The 23,111-nt window shown below is 42.0% G+C and overlaps 1 protein-coding gene across 4 annotated transcripts in view; it reads left to right on the top strand.

The window, feature by feature from the left end:
- Positions 1-14,438: 14,438 nt before the first annotated feature.
- robo2 (roundabout, axon guidance receptor, homolog 2 (Drosophila)) overlaps positions 14,439-23,111 on the top strand; it is a 158,657-nt gene continuing 149,984 nt past the window's right edge. For all 4 annotated transcript variants that reach the window (XM_070828639.1, XM_070828640.1, XM_070828643.1 and 1 more), the window contains exon 1: positions 14,439-15,103. In XM_070828639.1, coding sequence (XP_070684740.1) covers positions 15,049-15,103 — 55 coding nt within the window. In that variant the 5' untranslated portion in view covers positions 14,439-15,048. The remainder of the gene's footprint in view (positions 15,104-23,111) is intronic.

Consider the following 23,111-nt stretch of genomic DNA (forward strand, 5'->3'; position numbering starts at 1 on the left):
AGAAATGGCTAAATATGATGTGTTAGCCTTGCAGGGATACATGTAAACAAACTGTTCCCATTTACAATAGTAGTAATGGTACTTTCAGCTTTACTTGCACTTATTCTCCTGCTTAACTTCATTAGTACAGACAATTGAAAAGCCACCACTACAGCTGGCTGTTTTGCAGAGACCCAAGAACTTTATAATGCCCACAGCCGTGGTTTACAGTTACTAGTACAAGGGATAGTAATCATTAGTATTATACGTGCATATTATTATACATATTAGTTAATAATACTATTATCAATATTGGTACTGTTTATTGGTATCAATCCTTATCAGTACTCTTACTGACTCTTAATGTGATTACAATTTATAGCTAAGTGCATCAATGCTCAATGTATGAAGTATTTGTTCTGCAAAGTGATCATGGCATACGGTTAATTGCTGTTTAACAGCCAACTTACAGAGCTGGTAGAAGTAAAACGACCAGCCTTCTGCTCAAGATGGTGGCTCGTGTGTCAAGAGCAGTGACACGTAGTTAGTTGCTTTAAAAGCAGGTAACACATCAGATGTGAGGAAACAGATGAAAATGCATGACATACAGAACTACAGACATACAGAGTTGTGCTACATATTTCCAGTCCATGAGACAACCACAGCCAGTCAAACTAAAGTAAAGTTGAGTTAGTGTTTATACTTTGTTTTGTTTTATATATTATTGTCCCATTACAGTAGGTCACCAGTGTTATCTTATTACACACCATAAATCTTATAAACATACGCATAGTGTTAGCTGAGCTTTCTTTCCCTTGGCTTTAGAGTAAGCCCAATCTGCAGAGAATTTTAACCTGCCCCCTTCACAGAAGCACACATGATGTATTCTCACAACACTAAGGAATGCACCATCATTGGTGATGTTGCGAAACAGTCAATTTAATAGTAAGCTAAATATTTCAGTGACTGAAATATTGTGTGTGTGCATGGTTGTGGGCAGGCTTGTGTGTGAGTGGCATTCCTTCATCATGTCCATGTCACATCGTTACCTCTGTGTCGAAGGCTGTTTGGCTCTCTCTGCGTTGTTTTTCAAGTCAAGCAGTCAGTGTCTTTCGGCATCAGAGGGCCGATAGATTTGACAGTCTGCTGTGAGTGGAGTCAGCAGCGATACAGAGTGTTCCTCCAACTTTTTGCTGGCCACAATACTTCATTGTGATTTGAAAAAGGAACACTCAGCCTTATAGTGATGCAGCTGGGTCAGAGTTGTAAGTCTGATGTTGACCTGTAATAAAGCGAAGGGCTCAGACCCAAACTCAGTGGAGGCTGATGGAGGAAAGTAGGAAATTGTGTGCCAGGATCATCAGCAGTAGGTCCATTGTGGTGAAATTCTGCAGCTCCGGTAAAAAGTTCCACCTGATGGAAATAAATTGGCTGGGTGAGTCAGTGCTGAGCTGGAGTCTCTAAAGACAGACCCAGCTTCTAAATGGCTCAATTTAGCTTTTGTGGGAGCCAGGAACCAGAGCAGGTCACTGCCCCACAACCCGCCACAGTGAAAATCAATAGGTAGTTTCAGAACAAGGGGCCTTATTAAAACAGGTCCTTTTTCTGTGAGGTGTTTGGATGACACTGTCTCACAGAAATCATTAAGTTCAGCTCAAACTGCTCACCACGTTTAAATTGTTGCAATCCCTTTTGACCCACACAACCTCTCTTGTTTTCTCTACATCCTCCCTCTGATCCTGAAGATAGCGGGACTACAATTGTGATCTGCTGTAATTGTAGGATACCAGAGACTGTATAGACATGAATTTTCCAGTTTATAGCTAGCACACAATAAGGAGAACAAAACAGATTCTATAGCCTCTTCAACAATAAATATCAACAAAAAAGAATTCCAAGAGGAAGAAAAACAACAGCATGAATGCATCAATTTACAATGTCACCGGTAACGCTGCAAAGAATCTTTATTTTGATGCTTGATATATTACAACTTGAACATCCTTTTGTTTTAAAGTTTGCAAGTGTAGATGTCTCTCTCACCTTCTGTCTCTCTCTCTCTCTCTCTCTTCTATCTTTGTCTCTCTCTCTGTTGTAAAGGTAACAACCTCACGCTTTTAGAGCCAAGATGACCTTTTCGATTTTATGTGTTGGACCTTAATGGCACACAGTAAAGTCTCAAGGCCAGCAGCACTGCACAGCAGTGTAGTAAAATCCAAATAATGTTGTTGACCCAAGGCCACGTGCCCACACACTCATTCTGTTTACCTCCTGGAGGGCTGTAACACTGACCACACAAACAGTGGCAACACCCTGAGCATGGCAGGTCTTCAAGCAGCTAATTTCTTTCTTGATGTTTTGAAAGTAGGTTATTTGAGCCACAGTCTCACTGCAGGATTTATTCACTCGACTATGACTGCATTGTGATTGTGATTGTGTTTGTTGGGTTTTACGTCCATTCTGAATTAATAATATAATTCACTCCTACAGGGAATGCATTTATAATTTATGGCTGTGTATTGGAACATCGTAGCATGTTCCTGCTTCTGTTTTGCTTTGTGTTCACTGTAAATCAAAACAAGGAAAGAGATGCATCAAAGTGCCAAGCTAGTGCATTACATTAACTGGAACCCAACCACAAGTATATTTAAAGACAAATATGTATATGAAGAGATATAGATACAAAAAATATGGCATCCTTATGATTTGTTGTCCACCTGGATAAATCACAAACATGGATAGCGTGTGTTTCCATTAAATTTCGCTATAGAATAACATGGGCGTAACAATATTACGTAATTAAAAGAAAACTCTTGTGTAACTTAAGTAAAGCATGCCATTTAATTGCTTCTTCCCACCCAGTATGGCATCTAAATTAATCTGTAATCCCTGTCCACACACACTGTATACTGTTCTTGTCTGCCACTGTCTCATCCCAGACTTCTTGGGCTTTACAGAGGAGTGAAAGGCGTGTAACAGTGGTTGGCAGAGTATAATAAGAAGAAGAGGAAGAAGCAAAAACAGGTCTCCTAGCATTAATGTCAATTTACCAATCAATGTTAAGATTAACGTCTGTGCAATATTTACTTCATTTGTAATAGAAGATCATTTTTGGCTAACAGTCATGATAATGACATCAGCAGCTTCCACGGGGAGAATGGACAGGGAATTTGAAGGGTAGGAACATGGTGGTCAGAATGGTGAAAGAGAAGTGCCTTTGATGCAGCTGCTAATCAGTAACCAACTATTTTTATGACAGTCTGCTCATGCCAAAGAATCAGTGGGCAGCACAGAAGTGCCTGGGCCATAGCAGTTGAGACTAGGCGTGGGTAAACACTGCAAAGGGAGGGGGGAAGTTGTTACACAGAGAGACAAATAAAGATGGTGCCAGAAACCAAATGGTGCTGAGTCCAGTTTATGTTGTAACAACAGAGAGTTATCCAGGGGAATCGGCTTCTAATTTTATTAGTCCAGATGTGGCCATCTTGTAGTTTGGTGGTAAAGCCAGATGTCTTTTCCCCCACTCTTTCTCTAGTAGTAATTTCCTTTGCACTGCTCACACAGTCTACAGTATGTGGGCCACTGATCCTTTTCAATTGAGACCCACTAACCCATTTCATTAAAAACAACACATTTATTAATTGCTGTATGAATAAAGGTCACATTATGGACAAACTCAGCCTACAGTTGTTGGACACTTAAAACTGAGCAGAGGGATCCAAAAACTGTGATGGATACACTGCGCCTTCTATCACAATCTGATGACAGAAATCAACACAGTTTTTAACAAGTGGTGGAAATGTGAATATACACATAACTAGTAAAATGTGGATTCAGTCACGCTTAACAAATATTTGAGGCAGAATTTGTAATGTTCCTCTAATAAAAGAGAGAGCGAACATCTACTATCTGTTGTAACAGCTTAGAAGTGAAGAGCTATTCTTGGAGGAAGAGACAGTATGATACAGCGTGGGTTGAGAGTGAGACAGATTAGACAACAAAGGCAATGAAAACAGTAATTTAGTGCTGCATTAAAACAGATTATGGAATGTGCAAAAATGCTCTTTGATGATTGTGTACAACTTTGATGTTTACCAGCATCAGTAAATGTACGACGTACAGTATCTGTGGAAATAACATCTTTGATGAATGTTAGATTTAAGCAGAAACTCAGTCTCCCTAAGCTTCCCATTGTTTGGCCTCATTCTATCACCTTTTACTGTGCTCTGCCGCACAAATAAATTAGAGGAAAATGCAGTGCTACCTTTTCTTCGTGCCATTTTAGTATGTTAATGAGTAGTTTGACTAATATGCTTAGTTTCATTTTCCAATTAAGCTTCCTGTTTGCTCCATAAAACACCCAAAGTTCTGCAATACCAGTCGGCCACATTGTATAACGCGTTTAGATTTGTTTGCAATGTTTAAAATACAATAAAACATCATAAATTAAGTAAAATGATGATTAACATGCCATATAACTCTAAAGAATTTTAAGTACCGATGCAGCATTTTAGTATTGATGACATCACGGATTTATAGGCTACTATTTGAACAGCCTTTGTGTATTCATAGCTTTAGGTCTGTTTGGCTTAATGTCCCCGTGCTGCCGGCAGTATTTGTGGCATGGTGTGAAATTTGACTTCTTCAGTGTTCAGACTAGGTCTGTAATGGCTCTGTTGGGACAGCATGAAAGTGCTTCTTCAGCGCTCATTAATGGAGCAAATTGAACAGGTCTCCCGGCCTACCTCTATAATGAGAGCTCCCTCTTCTCTGCCCCCCACTTCCACCATCATCCTGCAGTCTATTGTTCACCTACAGTTAGGGTCAGAGCTACCGAGCGGTAATTGTATCACTCTGACCCTCTTTTGGATTTTATTTTGTCACAGGGACCTGCTCTTTATTGGGTGCAGGCCATCCCTCAGGTTGTAAAAGCCACAGTGCCCCTCCTCCCATACCTAGGGACAGGGGTGCTGCCTGCCTGCCTGCCAGCGATCAATATGCCACTGTCGTTAACTGGATTTGTTGCTGTGGTGCTTGCTTATGAGGCAGCAATTAGAGTGTGAAGTGGCAAGGCCGGGGTACGAGGCTGTGGCCGTGCGAAGCTTGGCCCTGGGGGATGGAAATGTCAGGGGCACAAGCCCAGTTTCATTAGGGCCTGAAGAGAGTATGACGATCCATACTGTCTGTGTAATTCAGTCAGCCTAGGGGGCTTAAAATTATTTGTGGGAGACAGTTAGAATACACAGAAAGAGGTCACAGGTTAGGAGCGGCTGTGGAAACTTGCTCGCTGTGAAATCCACTTACACCCTGTGGAATCCACTTACATGCCTCCATTGTTTTATTACCAGATCAGTGGTTTTAGCGGAGCTTAGCCTGAGCTGCAGCCTCTTGTCATGTAACAATTCAACTTTCATTTACAAACAAAATCTATCTATCTTTCAGTAAAGTGCTTCGACATACAGTGTATTCTGGAAGTTTTATAGAGTCGTTTTTCGTCACCTGCTGCTTGTGGGCATTTACTCATTAGTGAGTGTGCGCAAGTTCATGCCTAAAAATACTAAAAGGCCAACATGGTTGTGTCCATTGTCATCTGTGTCAGACCATCACTCAGCTCAGATTGGTGACATTGAGACATTTATGGCTGTTGGGGTGCCCGGGGCCCCCCCAGTGTCTGGATATTTTTCTCCCCCAAAAGGGTCATGGCGTCCCTGGTCGAGCATGGGGAAGGGTTGCCCTAATGTGTCATTTGGGATTGACTCTGACCTAAGGCTCTAAATCACTTTCCATTTTGGGGGACAATTAAGTTTGAACCTCTGATGCGCACTGCCTTCAGCTGATTCTGTCAATAGCACTCCACATACAGGGGCGGGGCTGTCTGTTTAAGTGGAATACCCCGCAGTTTGAAAGTCGATTGGTTTTATTCATAGTGGTCCAAAAGGTATTGATTAATGAGAGCCAAATGTAAGCAACTGCTTTAGGGACTAGACATCTAAATGTTTCATAGCAATGTAGTCAAGCAGCTTTGGTAAACATACATATAAGATTATGCTTATTTATGGGATCAAATATGCTTGTTATTACAATGTGACTATCTGTTTTTCATTGATAACTACAGCAAGCTGTCTTGGGTAGTCTCACATTGCTCCGTGGAGCTGTACATGAGAACACCACAACACTGCCCACTAAGGCATGCAACAATTTTAGTTTCTGGCAGTAGGGGACAACAGATGTTCAAATTGTCCCAGGCCACAGGGTTACCAAATCTGAAATATTGAGATTAATGTTGTTCCCCCCCCAAACACCTGACTTAAAATGAGGAGCAAAGCGGACGATTTAAAAGACGTGAGGTGGTCATATTGTTTTCTAGTCATGATTACAGCCGGTTTACAATGTACAAAGGGACAGATACAGTGAAAATGTGTAAGTAGGAACGAGAGAAGCAGTGAGAGGAGCAGTTTTAACTCTGGGCTCTGTTCCAAAAGTGAGTGCATTGTTGAGAGTGTAATGGGGTACATACTTTGAGTGTAATCTTGACTGTGTGCAAAAAAGAAACGACCATTAAAACTGAGTTTTATTTGAAAGTGTTAACATACATTTTTATTCCCTGAAAATGGGCTTTTGCTCTAATGAATACATTATAATGTTCATTGTCAAAGTTTACACCAGTGTACTGATGCTGTTGAGTGCTAAAATATATTAAAGATAATCCTATATTTTATCATAAATCAGACACTCATGCATAGTACTTATAAATTGTTGCTGACAGTACAAAGTTCAATGGCAAAACTGTTATTGAACTGTATTAAGAAATTAGAGTGGAGAGAAGAACCAAAGGAGATATATAAACGTAGAGAGAGCAAACTTTTATGTCTAATTATTTTCACGATGAATGCTTGATCTATTTAAGATTGCAGTCCAAAATCATCTTATCGTCCTACTATCATCCCAATCCCCCGTCAGAGAGGTCACAGTTGCCAACTACCTAATAAAGTAAGCACAGAGAAGCTCAGTCACAATGTTTAACTTTTCCTTGACTGGGTGAGCACCAGCCATATGAAACCAGAAGTTATTTTCCTTTCCTGATCTATAAAGGGCAGGCAGAAAAGCATGACCACCTGCACCATATAATGCCACCCACTTTATAATGCAATTCAATACAATTAGCACTGTCTTTAATAAAGAGATACTGCCTTTGTGAATCTTGCTGTATAATATTATTTCCACTGTACATTTGCTACCTGCTAACCCAGAAAATAAATTGCATGACTTACAACAATGAGACTGTCTAGAAATCCTTAGATACTGTTTATTGATCACATGCCACCACTACAGAAGGACATTTAATTAAACTCTTAGTTTATGTCACACCAACTCTGCTCCCTCTAACAAAGAAAAGGGAATATTTATAGCAGCTAATCCAATGAGATGTATTAGTGGCATTAAAGAGGAATAGCTGGTACGTAATAAGTAAAAACTCTTTTTGATAATGGACACATTCATATTTACAGTTTAGGCTATAATAACTTACAAGGCCTGGTAATGCAGATGCAATTAAACATGACGTGTCAACACAACCAATTATAGATAGGCCAGAAAATGTACACAGTGCTATGCTAACATATGTGTGCTAACATAACTGTGACAATGATGGCAAAGTGCTACCAGTCACACTACCAAAACCTACTGATCTGAAAACCTTTCCATGATAACCTCAGTCCTCACATGAAAAGCATGTCAATAAAGCACTAGTCAAAATACAAACTAAAATTGGAAATATACTGTTGATATACTGTCTTTCATATGGCTTGAATCATGCGAGACACTCAACAGGCTAGGACTGGTATTAATGGCATTTATTACTCAATGCTTCTCAGACATATAAATGTCTTGTGAAGTTTATTCTTAACAACAACACTTGTAAATTCTGGTGCCCTGATTGAGGACGCTCATGCCAAGTCATCGGGAGAGTGGCAATTCTTTGCAATAATGTTTTTAATGAGGAGGAAGGAAATGACTATGAATAAATGATGTTGATAGCTTAAATAAATCCATTTGTTTGGGTTCCTTGGGTGTTTATGAGACCAACTGTGCCATTTTCAGAATTTCCTGCAGGGGTAATGAAAATAAATAACTTCCCATTTTTACCACAGACCATTGTATAGAAGATTGTCACAATGGGCTCCCTCATGCCAAATATGAAACCAGTCTTATCAGTCTTATATAGCCTGCTCAGTTGTGCAGGACTACGGGATTTAAAAACCTGAGGAAACAGACTCTGCTCAGAGCCTTGCTAATGATGTCTGTAGCTGTGGGTCTGAGGAGGAAGACTGGAGAGAGGAAGGACAATGTCCTAACTGATAAGGAGGTTGGAGAGATACTTGAGAAGCTCTTGTCCTCCCTTCCTCTCATTCCCTCCCGTCTGACTCGTCACAGCTCAAGTATTCACTTCTCACTCATTAGCGGCTGCTGCCCATCGTTCACTGGACCAAACTGTTTACCCTGACCTGTCATGACAATGACTAGCACCCTGTTATCAAGGTCTGCCCTAGGTGGGGGGCTGACAGTTGCGATGAGTTTCCACAGAGGCAGATTAAGAGGCTATGTTCAGGAAAAAGTAGGGCAGCTAATTAGCTGCAGCTCTCAGGACCCGAGGAGTGGGCTGTTTTTCACCTAGACAGGGAACTTCCATAAATGACAGGAATGTAGTTGAAGACGGGGGCTGGAATATCTAATAAGGGTGGGAGGAAGAGAGAGGTTGGCATAAAATAGCAAAAATGGAGGGAGGAGATGGATCATCCTGTAAAGTTTACTTTGGATTTCCAGCAACTGAACTTATCTCATAGTCTCTTTTGACATTTGTGAGTTTGTCAGTAGCTTATAGATGTTACCACCTGTGTGCAGTGCTAAATATAAATTAATCTTCTATATGAAGTTTGTTTTTGTTTAAAAGCCCTGAAAACTTGTGAAAACTTGTTTAATGTGGATTCAAACTTTTCTGTAGAAGTTAGAACAGTTCCACAAGTGAGGGGGGCTCAGCTGGGTTTTGATATCCTGTATTTCTGTGCATAAACCAGCGTTTTGCAACATTTGATTCAAAATGTGATAAGTCGTAGGGTTGTTTGTTTATGTTGGCGGGCCACTGTCAATCAGATGTGATCAAACCACACCCTCGAAGATCTGATGATAAGCTGAGTTTAAAACTCTTTATAAATAGTATATATGTAATATTAATGTTTATTTCCTGAACCTTAACTGTGATTGCTGTTTATTTGTTCATGAATATTTAATAGAAAAACACTTAAGATTTGAAACCAACTTTTCAGAGGCTTTAAGGTTTTTCTCTACACATTACAAATCTAGAAATTCCTTAGTTCCATGTCTACAAATTAGTAAACACGGGTACATGTGAATGTGCTCCACTGTGTCGCATATTATTATTGCCTCATAGTTGCTGAATCTTCACCTGAGCTTGCAAACAAAATCATATGTTAATAGCTACTTTATTCAGTACTTCACTCAATATGAAAGTGAATGAGAAGAACAGGAAATGACAGAGCTGAACTGGATGTGCAAAGTATGAATTCTTTTACAGTAATCCTCAGTTTTGCAACATTTGATAGGGAGCCCCGATCTCTTCCTGTGCCTTTCAGTGAACACAGAGGAAGATGGGGCGATGCATTACATACAGAGTTTACGTCCTGCTGATAGAAGCCTCTCTCCACATCGAGCTCAGGTGTCGTGTCCTCCATACTTCCTCCATCTGCCCGGCCTCGTCCTTAAGCCCCTCTGAGGGAGTATCGGAGAGTACTGAATTTAACACGTGTTGCACTGACTTCTATTAAATGCTTTATTGCCCTGAATAAACCCAGGTCGGCAGTGTTATGTCTCCAAAAACTTGGGTTCTTATAAATGTCTCCCTTTTCCATGTATCGTATAAAAGCCACAAGCCTAAATAGCTAAAGCAGTCGTAGTTGCTGAGGCTCCGCCAACATTTAAGGCCTCCTCATGTTCAGCCTGCCACATTTCTGGTTGAGACTGTACAGGGTCCTTACTCAGTAGCCTTGTAACCTTTTTGTAGTTGTGTGGCGCTGATTCACTGCTGAGCTGAGTTTTGCATTGTTGGACGATGCATCATTGTGAGAGGTTTGTCACTTTTTCAGCATAATGTGATATTGGGTTGTGTGTATTAAAGAATGGAAGGAAACAGAGATATCTAATAGATCTATGGACTCTGTCACACTGGAACTGAATCTGTAAAACTTGCTAAATAAGAAAGTAATATTTCAACAAACGGTAACGCGTACGTAGTGATGTGTTTTTGAGTTATGAGTATGCTGTGTGTGTGTGTGTTTGTGTCTGTCACTGTATTATATAGAAATGACTGTGTCAGTGTGTGTGCCTATGTGGGTGTTATTGCCGAGGATAGTGCGGAGCGGAGCACAGCTTAATATCTATGTTTGACATAGAGGCCCATTAATAAGGGCCTGATCCGAGCTCAGTGACAGGACTGCTGACAGAGGAGGATCATGGGGAAGAATCATGCCCTGCTGAGGGAGCCTGGGCTGCAGGTAGGCCCATTCTCCCTTCCCCAGGTGTCATTACGGATGCTGGGGAGGGAGCACGGGAGGGAGGGCCGCTACTGACATCTACATTAATCACCCCTCCACACATCGCACCCCACCCTCTGCACACCGCCGCCCCCAACCTTCAGCTCCTAATCATCCCTACACAGAGACCCAAACCCAGTAAGGGGATACTCAGCCATGAAAGATATCCAGCTAAGAGCTCCCCAAATACCACTCTGATCTGATCATGAGTGATGTTGCTACCTGAACCTCTGACCCGGCTCACAATTAAAAACACTTTCCTCTTTCTCCCCCAGACACATACATATAGACAGATGCAGCTATGCTGAAGCTTCACATTCTGTCACTGTCTGCATTTGATTCATAGTTTGCATCTGAATTGGACCTCAGTTACATGCAATTAAAATGCAGAGAATGTCTCTGCCGGAATGCGTCTCAAAAACCCCCAGAGTGTGTGCCGCTGTTGTACACACTCCTAATTGTCTCGTAGATATCACACTCTCCACTCGGGGACCCCCTATTGATCCTCAGCTCTGGTTTTATCTACAAAAAAACAACAGTACTTTATGTTCACATTGCTTCACTGTAAAATGAGCCACTGAATCTTAATCATTTATAGAACAAAATAAAGGATGCTGTAATTAAAGGGAGCAGCACTTCAAATTCTAAAGTGATCATATCAGTCCTTAATAATCTGCATAAAGTTTATCTTATAGTAAGCTTCCATTTTGTCTAATATTTACTAATAGAAGAAATGAACAGAATTTTGCCACAAAACTCAGTGGACTTTGGCAGTCAACTTGACCGATTTAAGTCATGTCAGTCTAGAAGCGGACGAGGATGGATGTGGGTCACGCCAAACAACCCTCCTAATGAATGGCTCCACCCAGGATCCATCAAAGAGCAGATGTCCTCAGGACAATAATGGGAAATTATCTGATTGATTATTAGCTTTGATTCAATTAAAAACACATAATTGTCCAAAATGTGACAGTAATTTTTGTATGATTAGTTTAGGTTATAATAAATGATCCATTGCAGCATCTGGTTGAAAACTCAAATAGTCTTTGCAGGGGTGGGAAAAAAAAAAGGGGGGGGTGTAATTGCTTACAAGACTGTTTTTCTCCATGTTTTTAATATCTTTGGTTTCGTCTGTGTTGATGCAGTCATTCCAAACCACCACTCTTGCTTTGCTTTCCTGCTTCAGTGACGTCATGCTTATTTGTGTGTGGTTCCACCTCATCTGCATGCTCCCAGCTTTTGAAATGAAAGAACTAATCAACCTAGAAAGCCCTGTTTGTCAGTAATATTATGAGTGTCAGTCTAATAAAAGATTGGTGATTCTTCCAACAGTAGAATGAAGCCTAAGCTCATAGCGTCCATGAGTTATCAGTCCATGGCTTAGCCCCACCATCTCATTTTTATGTAACATGCCTTGCCCTGAGTAAACACAGCCTCCAGTTTAATTAAAATAAATCCACTTTCAGCTGATATTTAGAAACCCGGGCAATATCACTGCCTCCACCACAGATACAGTGATTGAATGTGGTGAATAAAAGGCTCGGCTTGAGGAAGAATTATACTCTACTTACTTTTCCATCAATGAAGCCATACCCTCCATTGTTTATGTTTGAAGTGTGCTTTTCTTCTTAGTAAATTACCTCTCTCCAATTCCCTTTTTTTCTTTTTTTATTTGCCTTGAACTTTCAGCAACACTGATGACACAATAAATTTCTGTGTGTGTGTGTTTGTCTGTGTGTGTGTGGGTGTGTCTGTGTGTGTGTGTGTGTGTGTGTGTGTGTGGTTGGTTGCAGGCATCTGGTAAAATCTAGGACACTATGGAGGCAGTGAGAAGACAACATTTGCATGCAGCTCACAAACGTATAAAAATATGAAGACAAATCACTGTGTCTGGCCAGCTGACAGCACCGCCTGCAATGGGAGCAAGCTAGCAAACTTACAACATGTGGCACTTCCCAGTAAGGCCTTTATAGGGCAAGCCTGAACATGCAGCTTGACAAACAAACAGAAGAAAAGAAAGAAAAAAAAACCATGAGCAGTCAAAGCTATTATTAAAGGCAATAGAAGTGGTTCCCTTTTCCAAAGCCGTCCTGCCGTGGTGTTAGTTTCTATAGTTATTTATTGGGAGAGTATGGTTTTCACAGACACCTTCAGGGCACATAGTTTGAGTTTTGAGGGCTTTGTTCTGTGGCTGACTTTGATGTAAGTCATAAAATAGGAAATCCAAGCCTTTTAGATTGTGCTCCTGTTCGTGTCTGTTAAGGTAAAAACAAAGGGGCCAACTTGTTGGATTGATCTTGCGTCTCTCCGTGTTTCTGTAGACTTAGTTTCTTATTTCTTATTTTATTTAAAAAAGATTTTAATGTTGCAGCTATAGTATTTGCATTCTGTACGTTTTTGGCTAAAATACCAAACCCATTTGCATGTGTATTCTGTGGGGAAAAAGAGAGACAAAAGTGGTCTAATTCTTATTATATTTATGAATGGAAAACTCTTTTGTGAGAATTATTTCATACCCCTTGAAGTAATAATATTAATTAGTCTCATGTAGCTCCACCATACCAGTTATTTAATTTTATATTAGTCTGTTGAAGGAGCTCTTCTGATGTGGTATTTATCAAATCTGCTAAATGATGCTGCTGAAAGTAACACAAAAATGCATGTTATGGCACACTTATGTCATATTAATCATGCTGCCGTAGAATATATTACTGTTGGGGCTGCATGTGCTGTCTCCTCTCTTTATACCACTTGATGAAGCAGCGATGAGAGAGCGTGGAGACCAGACTAGTGGTACAGCTGAGACCAGTAGGGGGAGCTCATAGCTCATAGCTCATAGCTCACTCTACAGCAAAGTGGTGAGACAGTATGAGGGAGGTTGCTGGGCCGCAGCGCAGTGCCACATACACGACCCCCCCCCACCTCTGAACCTCAGCATATATATTGGGTCCTGACTGCTGTGTGCAATCACGTGACCTTAATTTATCCATAATAAAAATGGATAGTGGTGATTTCCTTGTGCACTTGCTGTATCCTGTCTCTGTTTGCACACTTAGTTTTGAGAAACACTTGCATGTGTGCACTATTGGTATGCAGAGGGGCTGCCTCTCTCCTTGTGTAGGTGGAGGGGCTCGGTCAATCAGTCATTGATTTCTGACAGAGATCATATTTACAATTCTGCTTCAATATCTCAATACATCAACATCCATGCACTATTCAGCATCTTCTTTCTTGCATCTTTTATATGCCTGCAGGTATGGTGTCTATTCACTAGTAAAAACAATTTAAAAAAATCACATCTGCATTCTTTTTTTTTAAAGCTTTTATTTAAAGTATTTTCTTATCACATATGCTACATGTTGGCTGTTTTTTCCCTTTATTGCACAATTTCTAATATTGTAATATATAAGAAGGTTAAGGTTAACTGGAAAATGTAAGATAAGATTTGTTCCCAGTGTCATTCTCACAGTGTGTGGTAAATACTGATTTTAAAGCTATACATTATATGTAACTCAAGAAAACACTCATATGTGTGTAAACAGAGTTTAGGAGGGTTTATCCTCTACTCCAACACTTCTGCTTAGATTAAGTCTCACCTGTAGAGGAGTCACAAGCCTAATCTTCATTCATATTCAGACTGGGATCCAAGCTCTCCTCGACTTCTCCTTCCCCTCAGTCTACTTACTCAGTTCCCCTGTCGCTGCTGTCTTCCCCCACCGATCCGTGTTTCGTGTAACTGTGTCAAGCTTCAGTGCGGTGGGCTGCGGGCTGTGCCGGGTGCGCATAGACCGTGCGCTCCTAGCGGCAGCGCTGGTGAAACCAAACAGCAGAGACATAGAGAAGGAGGATGTTGGACTGACTTGTAGTGTCACTGTACATTTACAGCGCTGTATCCCAGGCAAAGCACATGGGTCTTTTGGGAGCTGGTTCCCGTTGTAATAAAACAACTTTTTGGGAATGCATGAGAGTTGAAGGCTGGTTTCCAGTCAGAGTGTCAGCCGAGCCATGTGCTGAACTGTGGAGACATCGCTGAAGATTTGAGACGTGCCACAGACGCGTCCTGAGGACCTGAGGAGAAGTGCCCAGCCTGCGTTTTTTTTGATTTCCCAGCGTGGACTTACATTTCTTTCCTCACATGGTCTGCGGGCTTTACCTTGTGAAATAGGTCATCTCGGAGAAAAAGCCGAAATTGCGGATGAACTCGCGGGGCAAGCGGGGATAATACTCAAAAGACCGAGAGTTTGGTGTCAAGGCTTGGTGGATATGAACACCTCGAGCAGCTCCGGGTGACCTTCTGTGAAATGGATCCTCTCAGTTTTTGGACATTGAAACTGGCTTTTGTCAGTAACTAGGACCGTCCTTAACTCCCACAGACACGGAGCAGACTTTCCTGTCATTTCGGACATATTTTTCTGCTGTGAATTCGAGGATTTACGCGCCTGCCGTGGATGTTTAATATGCTAGTATGGGTCCGCTAGCGTTCATCCTTGTTAGTGGATTACTGTATTTTCAAGTTGATGGTAAGTTGCCTCACGTGTTGTTGTGTAAAACAACTTCTTATGTGTATTTAAAAAAAAAAAAATCTGTGTTGCGCACACTTCCCCTTGAAAAACTGTGAAGTCGGCAACTACACAGTTGTCAAGGAGCACTGCCGGTAACTGAACCTTCTGCTCTTTAAATGCATTTCGCATAATGGAGCGGATACTTTCCATTCATTAAATTAAAAGTAATAAACGAACTCGAATTAGCCGAACTCGAGTCTAATGCAGCCAATAGTCTCCTTCCATGAGTTTAGAATTAGGTTGGAGGTGAGTTGTTGTTTTCTTCCAATGCAACAGATAGAAGAGGCAGCATGTAGTCTGTTCAAGTAGTGATTATTATTTAATGATATGTACATATTAGAAGAGAAAAGGGACTTCCTTTAGAAGGGGTTTTCAACGGGTTTTTCCCCTCTCTGACTCTGTGTTAAGCCAAGATCTGTCAGTATGAATGATTCTCAGGTTGGGTGTCAGTTCTATGTTATTTCTCTAATGCAGAGGTGCAGAACAGTTTGTTGAAGGGTTGTTGAATATTGCCAGACAAGTCCCAATTATTTGTGTGTGTGTTCCAATTGTGCGAATGAAGGACAAAGTAGTCTACACAACAGAAAGTAATTCAGACCTGTGGGAGGGAGGCTCAGTGGCTTGCAGGTGTTAGGCAAATGTGTTGTGAACGCCCCACCTATGCACTGTAGTAGATGGTGGAGTTGTGGTCATTTCGCTTCAGGATTTCGGTGCTGCGATTTTGCATCATAGTGTAAGCCGGCTTAAACCCAAGCCTGGGCAGTGCCCCAGTTTATTATTCCCATTTGTTTGATTAAACTTTAATAATGATGCAAATGAGATTGATACTGTTTAATTTCTTCAGCCAAAAGCCCCAGCCCTCCTCGCCCACTCTGCTGCTGAGTGCTAAGTCAGCATCTTTTCTTTTCTTTTTTTTTTTCTTTTACGACTTTACAAGGTTTCTTGGGATTCACCGTCCTACGAGAGAACTGGTGTATTTGAGGAGTTAAAACAACCTCAACTGGAGATTTAGACTCACATCAATCATCAAAATAGGAGTATTTAGGTGACAGAAGTCGTGACGGTGGAACGATGGGAGGGAATCAGATATGTTCATTTTAAAATTTTAAACGCATTAGATTAAAAAATTTAAATTTTAAACCTGAAGTCTGATTGCATTTTAGTGCTACTTTTGAATAGGACACACCTCTTCACAGTTTTCTCAAACACACACGCACAAGCCCGTACAGACAAACTGGCGCTCATGATCATAGAATGAGGGAATAATGCTCCTGAACAGTCACATACTTGATATCAGCACTATGTTGTGAGTGATGATTCACACATGTGTTTGCTTTGTATTGTTTGTACAGCCTAGCAGTATGTAAAGCTGAGTTTTTGTTGTCATTGAATACAAGAGTCTGCAAGTCCCTATTTCTCTTTTCTTTCACCTGTCAACTCCCGCTTTTGTTCTCCACAGCTGCGAGTTGCGGTTCTGAAGCAATCCTCATGTCTGCTGCAGTTAGCAAATCAAATCCCCTTTCTGCAGGGATTTGAATATTTTTCTTTTTCTTTCATTTACCTTTTTTTGGTGTCTTTCACTCTGTTCAGCCAAACCCACTGGTTGCTAAGCAGTGGCTGAAGGCATTGCTAGCTGTCCAGAGGGAGAGGCTGTACATCTCCCCGGGAGCAGTGGATCTTCCCAATAATTTGCCTCCCCCTCTTCCTTGCTCTCCTCCTCCATCCCGACAGAACTCACCCATCACCCAGCCCTTTTCAGAGGTGATCTGAGGGTCCTTGGAGAGGGAGGAGCTTCCTCTAAGAGTCCACTTAGGCAGACAAAAAGGTCCAGAGTTGTATTCACTGGGCAGCATAGCCAACAAAGCCAGGCCTAGTGAATGGCGTCAGTCACTGTTTATTGTGCTGTGATTAATACTGCTAGTGTGTAGGAGAGGAGAGAAAAGGTGAGATGTAGAGAGAATAGGGGGATAAACTGAGTGTGTTCTGGGTGTTGTTACCAGGGATGGAAGAGAGGGGATTGTTTTGAGACCTGGGAGAAGATCTGCATCTGAATTCAGGGCTATTCAAGACTCTGATTGATTGCAGTAGAAGATGTGTCCAGGAATACACCAGTCAGCAGCTGTTTGGTTATCTCTTAAACTCCAACGTGCTGCTTTTGATGATGAGAACATGCTTTGCATAGTGGACATGCACTCCTGACCCTGTGCTATTCTGAGATCTCCTGCATGCTTGTGTCTGATGTAGGAGCTGGTGACATCACGTCCATCCTGGCTGACACACTGAGAGGTGCTGAAATATGGTCCAACTTAAATCTGTCTAAGAGGCTATGGAGACTGCTTCTTGGGGTCTTTGGTGGCCCAGACAGCGTACAGCTCTCTATCTGCCAACAGGGTTGTGGTTTCAGTAATGCTGAGTCAAGAGAAACTCAAACCCTGAGAGTGGTTGCGTATGTGTCAGGGAGGGAAGGGGGGGTGGAGAGACGAAATGAGTGTAATCAAATATAAAAATTGAGAGAAGAGTTGTTTAACAACACAATCTTTTAAAGGGAAATGGCGAGGATGAGGCTTTATTACCAAAGCACCCTGGAGACTAACAGCTCTGTTGATGGCCATGATTGAATGAGAGGGGTTTAAAGTACTGCCCTATAATGGAAAGTAAGCCCAGATTAAAATAGTCTAGGTGAATGATGAGGCAGGCTGAGGTCATTGTGTAAGAGCCATTGCAATGTCTCGCCCCAAATGTGATTGTTCTGCTTGAGTTGGCAGCATTTAGGCAGCGTTATTGTAATTGCGGTTCATTTGCTGGAATGAGGCTGCTGTAATGATGAGACCTTCATCTGAGATCTACAGGAAGCTCCTCTCTACTGTCTCCCATAGTCTCATCACTGTCAAGGAAGCCGCTTTCCTCTGCATCCAAGAGCACCACTGTTTATTCTCTGATTAACATCAAGAAATGAGTGGAGAGTAAAGACAAAAGTGGTGATCATAAAAGGAAGTGAATGATCAGAGAACAAAGACTAAGGTGTGCATTTGTCCAGTGCAAGCTTCCAGGCTCTGGTGTGTGTGACTGATAAGTGTTACCCGACCAGTGACGAGGGCCTGTCAACTCCTATGATATTTTAACAGCCAAGACTGGCTCCTCTTTGGGTCCCGTTTCATCAGCCATCTCTCCACACATCCAGGATAGAACTGAATAGACGTTGAGCTTTGAGTGCATACTTCTTTTAAGTTCAAAGTAGTGCTCTGTGATCACTGAAAAATAACAGGATTCACAGATGTTTTAAATTCCCGGATCATACTGGTTAATGCCTTTACATTTTCATTGTGCCGAAGTGGGAGAGAAAATGTCAGTGTCAGACAATGCTCCTGGCTGATTTCGCTGTAAGACCAGCAGAATGCAGGGGAGGTAATACCACTTTTCCGTTTACCTCCGCTTTATTAAGCCCCAGCCAAGCATACCCCTGACATTTACAGAGCAGAGAAGGCCTAATGCCTTGATGCTTTTGCCTAGAGAAATAGAGACACAAAGAGGATGAGAGATTACAACTGGAAGTGATAAAGATTTAATGCTAACAGGTAGGCGGCAGTAAAGGACAAGTATCTTTCCTCATATGATTTATATTTCCAAACTTCCCCAGACCCATTTCAGTCACTATCTCTGTTTCTCTCTCTCTCGCTCTCTCTCTCTCACACACACACACACACACACACACACACACACACACACACACACACACATACACACACCTATCCATTGTCAGCATTGTCCATGAGGGTGGAATTCAAACACTGAGGGGGTTGTTGTACACCTGTGATGGCAGTATAGTGGGGTTGTGTGTGGAGTAGAGATGGGGGAGGAATGATATGATGAATTGAGCATGCTGACTATGAGGTAAAGCAAGTAGTCAGGGCCTTCACCTGTCTCACACACCTGTACTTACAGAATACACACCTGTGCTTACCCTTCTGGGCCCCTACACACAGATATAATCCTTGCTCTATTCTCTGTGTCCCCCAACAGCCGATTAGGAGTTTGAAGCAGGCCAACAGACAGAAAATGTTGATCTAATTACTGTTATATAATCCCTGATGATTAGATGATACTAAATGAAGTTTTATTGATCAATGGTAAATATCCGGCCAGTGGTTACATTTCAACCTGCCTCTGTGCAGGCCAGATTACTCAGTTGCAGTGTGGATGTGACGAGTATTCTTATCTCCACAAAACTAGATTATTTTAAAAGCATGCCAAAATGCAGACAGGAAGTCAGTATTGAGCACAACACAAGCCAGTGATACCTTAAACTTGCTGGAAGAGCCTTATCTGTGTTTTTGTGTCGCATGCTGCACTGAGACGTCGTGTTTGGGGAAGCGTCTAATTACTCTGTATTCCGTTGCCCTCAAGCTGCCCTTTGGTTGGCTGTCTCGCAGCAACCTTCAGATGGAAGGGAGGGATTTCAAGGTTGAATGACTCATGGAAGTAGATACAACTATACAACTATACACGCCCATGGGTGCAGGCCCACTTACACACCCTGTAAAAACACAGAGAAGCACACAAATGTTTACTGGTGGTTGCGTCAATCTTTTACTTTGTAAAAAGAACAAGTAAATATACAGTATACAAATGAGTTGAATGGAACAAGCATTTGGCACATGTGCTATATTAATTCTCATTGCTGTTTATTGGACATACCTGGTATGTAGCACACCCTCTTCAGTTTGTGTGACAGTTGTACCTGAGCTGTGTCTTACCAATACCTTGAAGATGAGGTCAGGCCTGGTGATAAAAATGCATGAGCTGTCTCCCAGTGTGAGATGTGTGAAGATGGACAGCCAGAGCATGACACTCAAGCACACATCCGTCACGCACAGCAGTAGTCCAGTGCAGCTGTAATGCTGCTCAGAATGGTGGAGCCAGTGAATAAGTGTCTTGTTCCACCATCCCCATCCCCGACTTGCTCCATGGATCACCCAGCCATGACAGCTTGGTACCTTTTCTTACCTGAACGTAACTTGGGGAATCAAACTCTGTAGCAGAGTGCAGAATCTCTACTCTGCTCAAACTATACATCATCACCTACCAAACCAGTGTTTGAGGGTGGAGATTGTAGTAACATGGAGGTCTTCTGAGGGGCTTGACCTCTTATGAACAGATCTCACCCTGCATGCCAATGAGGGAATATCAACATTTACAGTACTGTATAGCTGGCTTTCACCCCAACATGTGAGCAAATATGCTCATATTGCTGAGGCTTTTTTTAAAAAATTGCAAATACTATATAATGCTAATGCTATTGGTAATAACAGTGTTCCCTGGCAATGCATTTATAAATAACCATGTTGTGTAATCAGTGTGCCTATGTGCTAATATATGCTGTAATATGCTAAATTATGTTGATGTGCAGTTGCAAAAAATAACTGTCAGGCCATACAGCCTGCTTTAACAGCATTCTCGGTTGGAACCTGATCACATTAATACATACATAACAAATGGTAAGTAATGAGACCTGTATTGTATGTCAGTGCTGTGGGAATCTGTTCTTGTTGTGTCCCTGCTGCAAAAACATGGCACCATACTGCTTTGTAAACCGAGCCACCATGGCCAGGGGTGAGTTGATTTACCGTATATAATGATTCCTGGTGAGACTGGCTTTGTGGTTGAAGTCACAGTGTGGAACGCGGCATGAGCCAAGTGTCACAACCATAGCGGCGGATAGGAAGAAAACCTTAATCGCATCCTTGAACGTTTGAACTCTCCAGTTTCACTTCCAGGATGGTGATGATTTTTCTAGAGAGCTGCTCACAGGCATTTGTCATTTAGAGGCCCGGTAACACCCAGCCAGTGGTAGAATTATGAAATGTGGTGGGTGTATGTGTGTGAATGTGTTTGTGAACACCATTAATAACCATCAAAGCCCATTGTTTTTTTGTGTTAGCATGGATTTATCGGCCTGAGTAAATTGAATGAGTCCTTCATCCACTTACTGCTGGCACCCTTGACCCTGTCACCCTAAGCCAGACCAGATGAAGTGTCCCATGGAGTAGAAATTTAATAAATCTCATCTTGACTTGGTATGCTGCACCTTAAAAACACAGTAAGGGCCATTTGATTATCTTGCTCTGCTCTCTGAGTCCATCACTTGGATGGTGTGTGGTTACAGCTCTTATTCCTCATGTTCACACGTGGGGCTGAAGACCACTGGAGTAGCTGGAGGTGGTGACTGGCTTCATTGACATGCAGGGACAATGCATCGTGTTCCCTACAGGTCAGCAACCACAGCACACCTCCAATTATCCACTCATCTCGCATCTCGCAACACAGTGTATCATAGACACCTGAAGGCCTTCTCCTCCACCTGTCCCTCCCCTTGGTCCTCATTTCTAAAGCAATAAAGCACTTATTTATTTTGCCCTATTCAATCTGCTGGGGCAGCTCAGCAATGCAGGTAAAGAGATTACAATGCTTGAGGGAGAATCAATTGATGCCATTCATTTCATTCCACTCACATGCCCACCACACACACAAATATGTGTTTCTTGAGAACACCAACATAAACACTGTCGCTTGCCTATCTGATTTTATAGCACATTCACAGAGATTAAAATGACCAAAGCAAATTGTGCTCTCCTGCAGTAGTTTTCTTCTGATGGCCACTGCTTGACTGCGGCAAGTGGGCATTCACTTAAGTCAAGGGTTCCTCACCATTAGTTGAGGAGGAAGGGGAGACTATTAATCATTCAATTCACCTCTTTAATTTTTACTTGTTCAGGGATTTGAATCATTGATTCATTCGTCGTTGAACACACTAGCACACATCTTCAATATCAAGGCTAATGCCATCATGCAAAGCAGAGGCAAAGAAAATGGCTGAGCACAGGCTGCTCAGAAGGATCTGCAGGAAAAGAGAGAGGGCTACAGAAGGTGTGGTGGTGCAGTGAGCTACATGCTTGAGTGGCCCTGGCATCGGAAATCATTTAATCTGCATCACGCAGTTTAGTGTCCCTACCAGTGACCAGTGACAGTCCCACAGAGCTGCTGCTATACTCCTTACACTAATCAGCCCGTATAGAGAAAGCAAGCAGCACCATTATCAACACATTGCACTTTACCATAAACACATCTTAACTGTTTGTATGTCTTCCTCCTTTGCCTCTTCTGGTCTCCTATTTCACAACAGCAATCTCAGCTCCTCTGAGACAGGTCATCTGCTGAAAACGGATAGACGACATCGTCCTTTCTGTTCATGGCTACTGATAGTAGAAGGAGAATAATTTAGGAAAGAAACAAGGTGGAAACTGCTTGAAATGCAAGCTACATGAATCAGCCCTTTGCAGCAAAATCAGATATTCTGTTTCCCACAGTAATCTATTTATATATTCCGACTACATGGGGGAGAGAGGGCAAATACACATGCAGAGTCAATACGACTCTCCACACCAATGCCCGAAATACTCAGAGTGGAATTCTATCTGATATTTGTTGGAGGCAAGCATGGATGCAGAGACATGTTGGGAGCAGCTCCTAGAATTACCCTTGTGTTTGTTTTCAGAGTATAGATCTTAGCAGGAGAAGGGGAAGGGGGGTGTTGTGGAGTAGCAGAGCACTGAGGTGGAACAGAGCCTATCAATTGAGCTCGCTCCCCACCTAGCTAGCTCAAACTCCCTCCCTTTCTTGCAACCGAAGATAAAGCGAAAAAATCCACTGTGCACCTGTAAACACCCTTCATTTCACTTTCTGTGTCTTCACCACGAGGATTTTAACGCATATTCCAGGCTGTATCAAGTGGGTGGCTGCATGCAGTGAGTTGAGATGGACTCCAGTACATACAGCTGGTTGTTTTTAGTGGTACCCCACTGAGATGAGTTGTATGTCTGGTATTGGGGTATACTGACGCCACTGACAGCCTGCCGTAAAGAAGATGAATCTCGGGTGCAGAGCAGGCTGCTTGCAAGTGTCACGGCAG

The sequence above is a fragment of the Pempheris klunzingeri genome, chromosome 4 (genome assembly GCF_042242105.1).
Source record: "Pempheris klunzingeri isolate RE-2024b chromosome 4, fPemKlu1.hap1, whole genome shotgun sequence".
NCBI lineage: Eukaryota > Metazoa > Chordata > Actinopteri > Acropomatiformes > Pempheridae > Pempheris > Pempheris klunzingeri.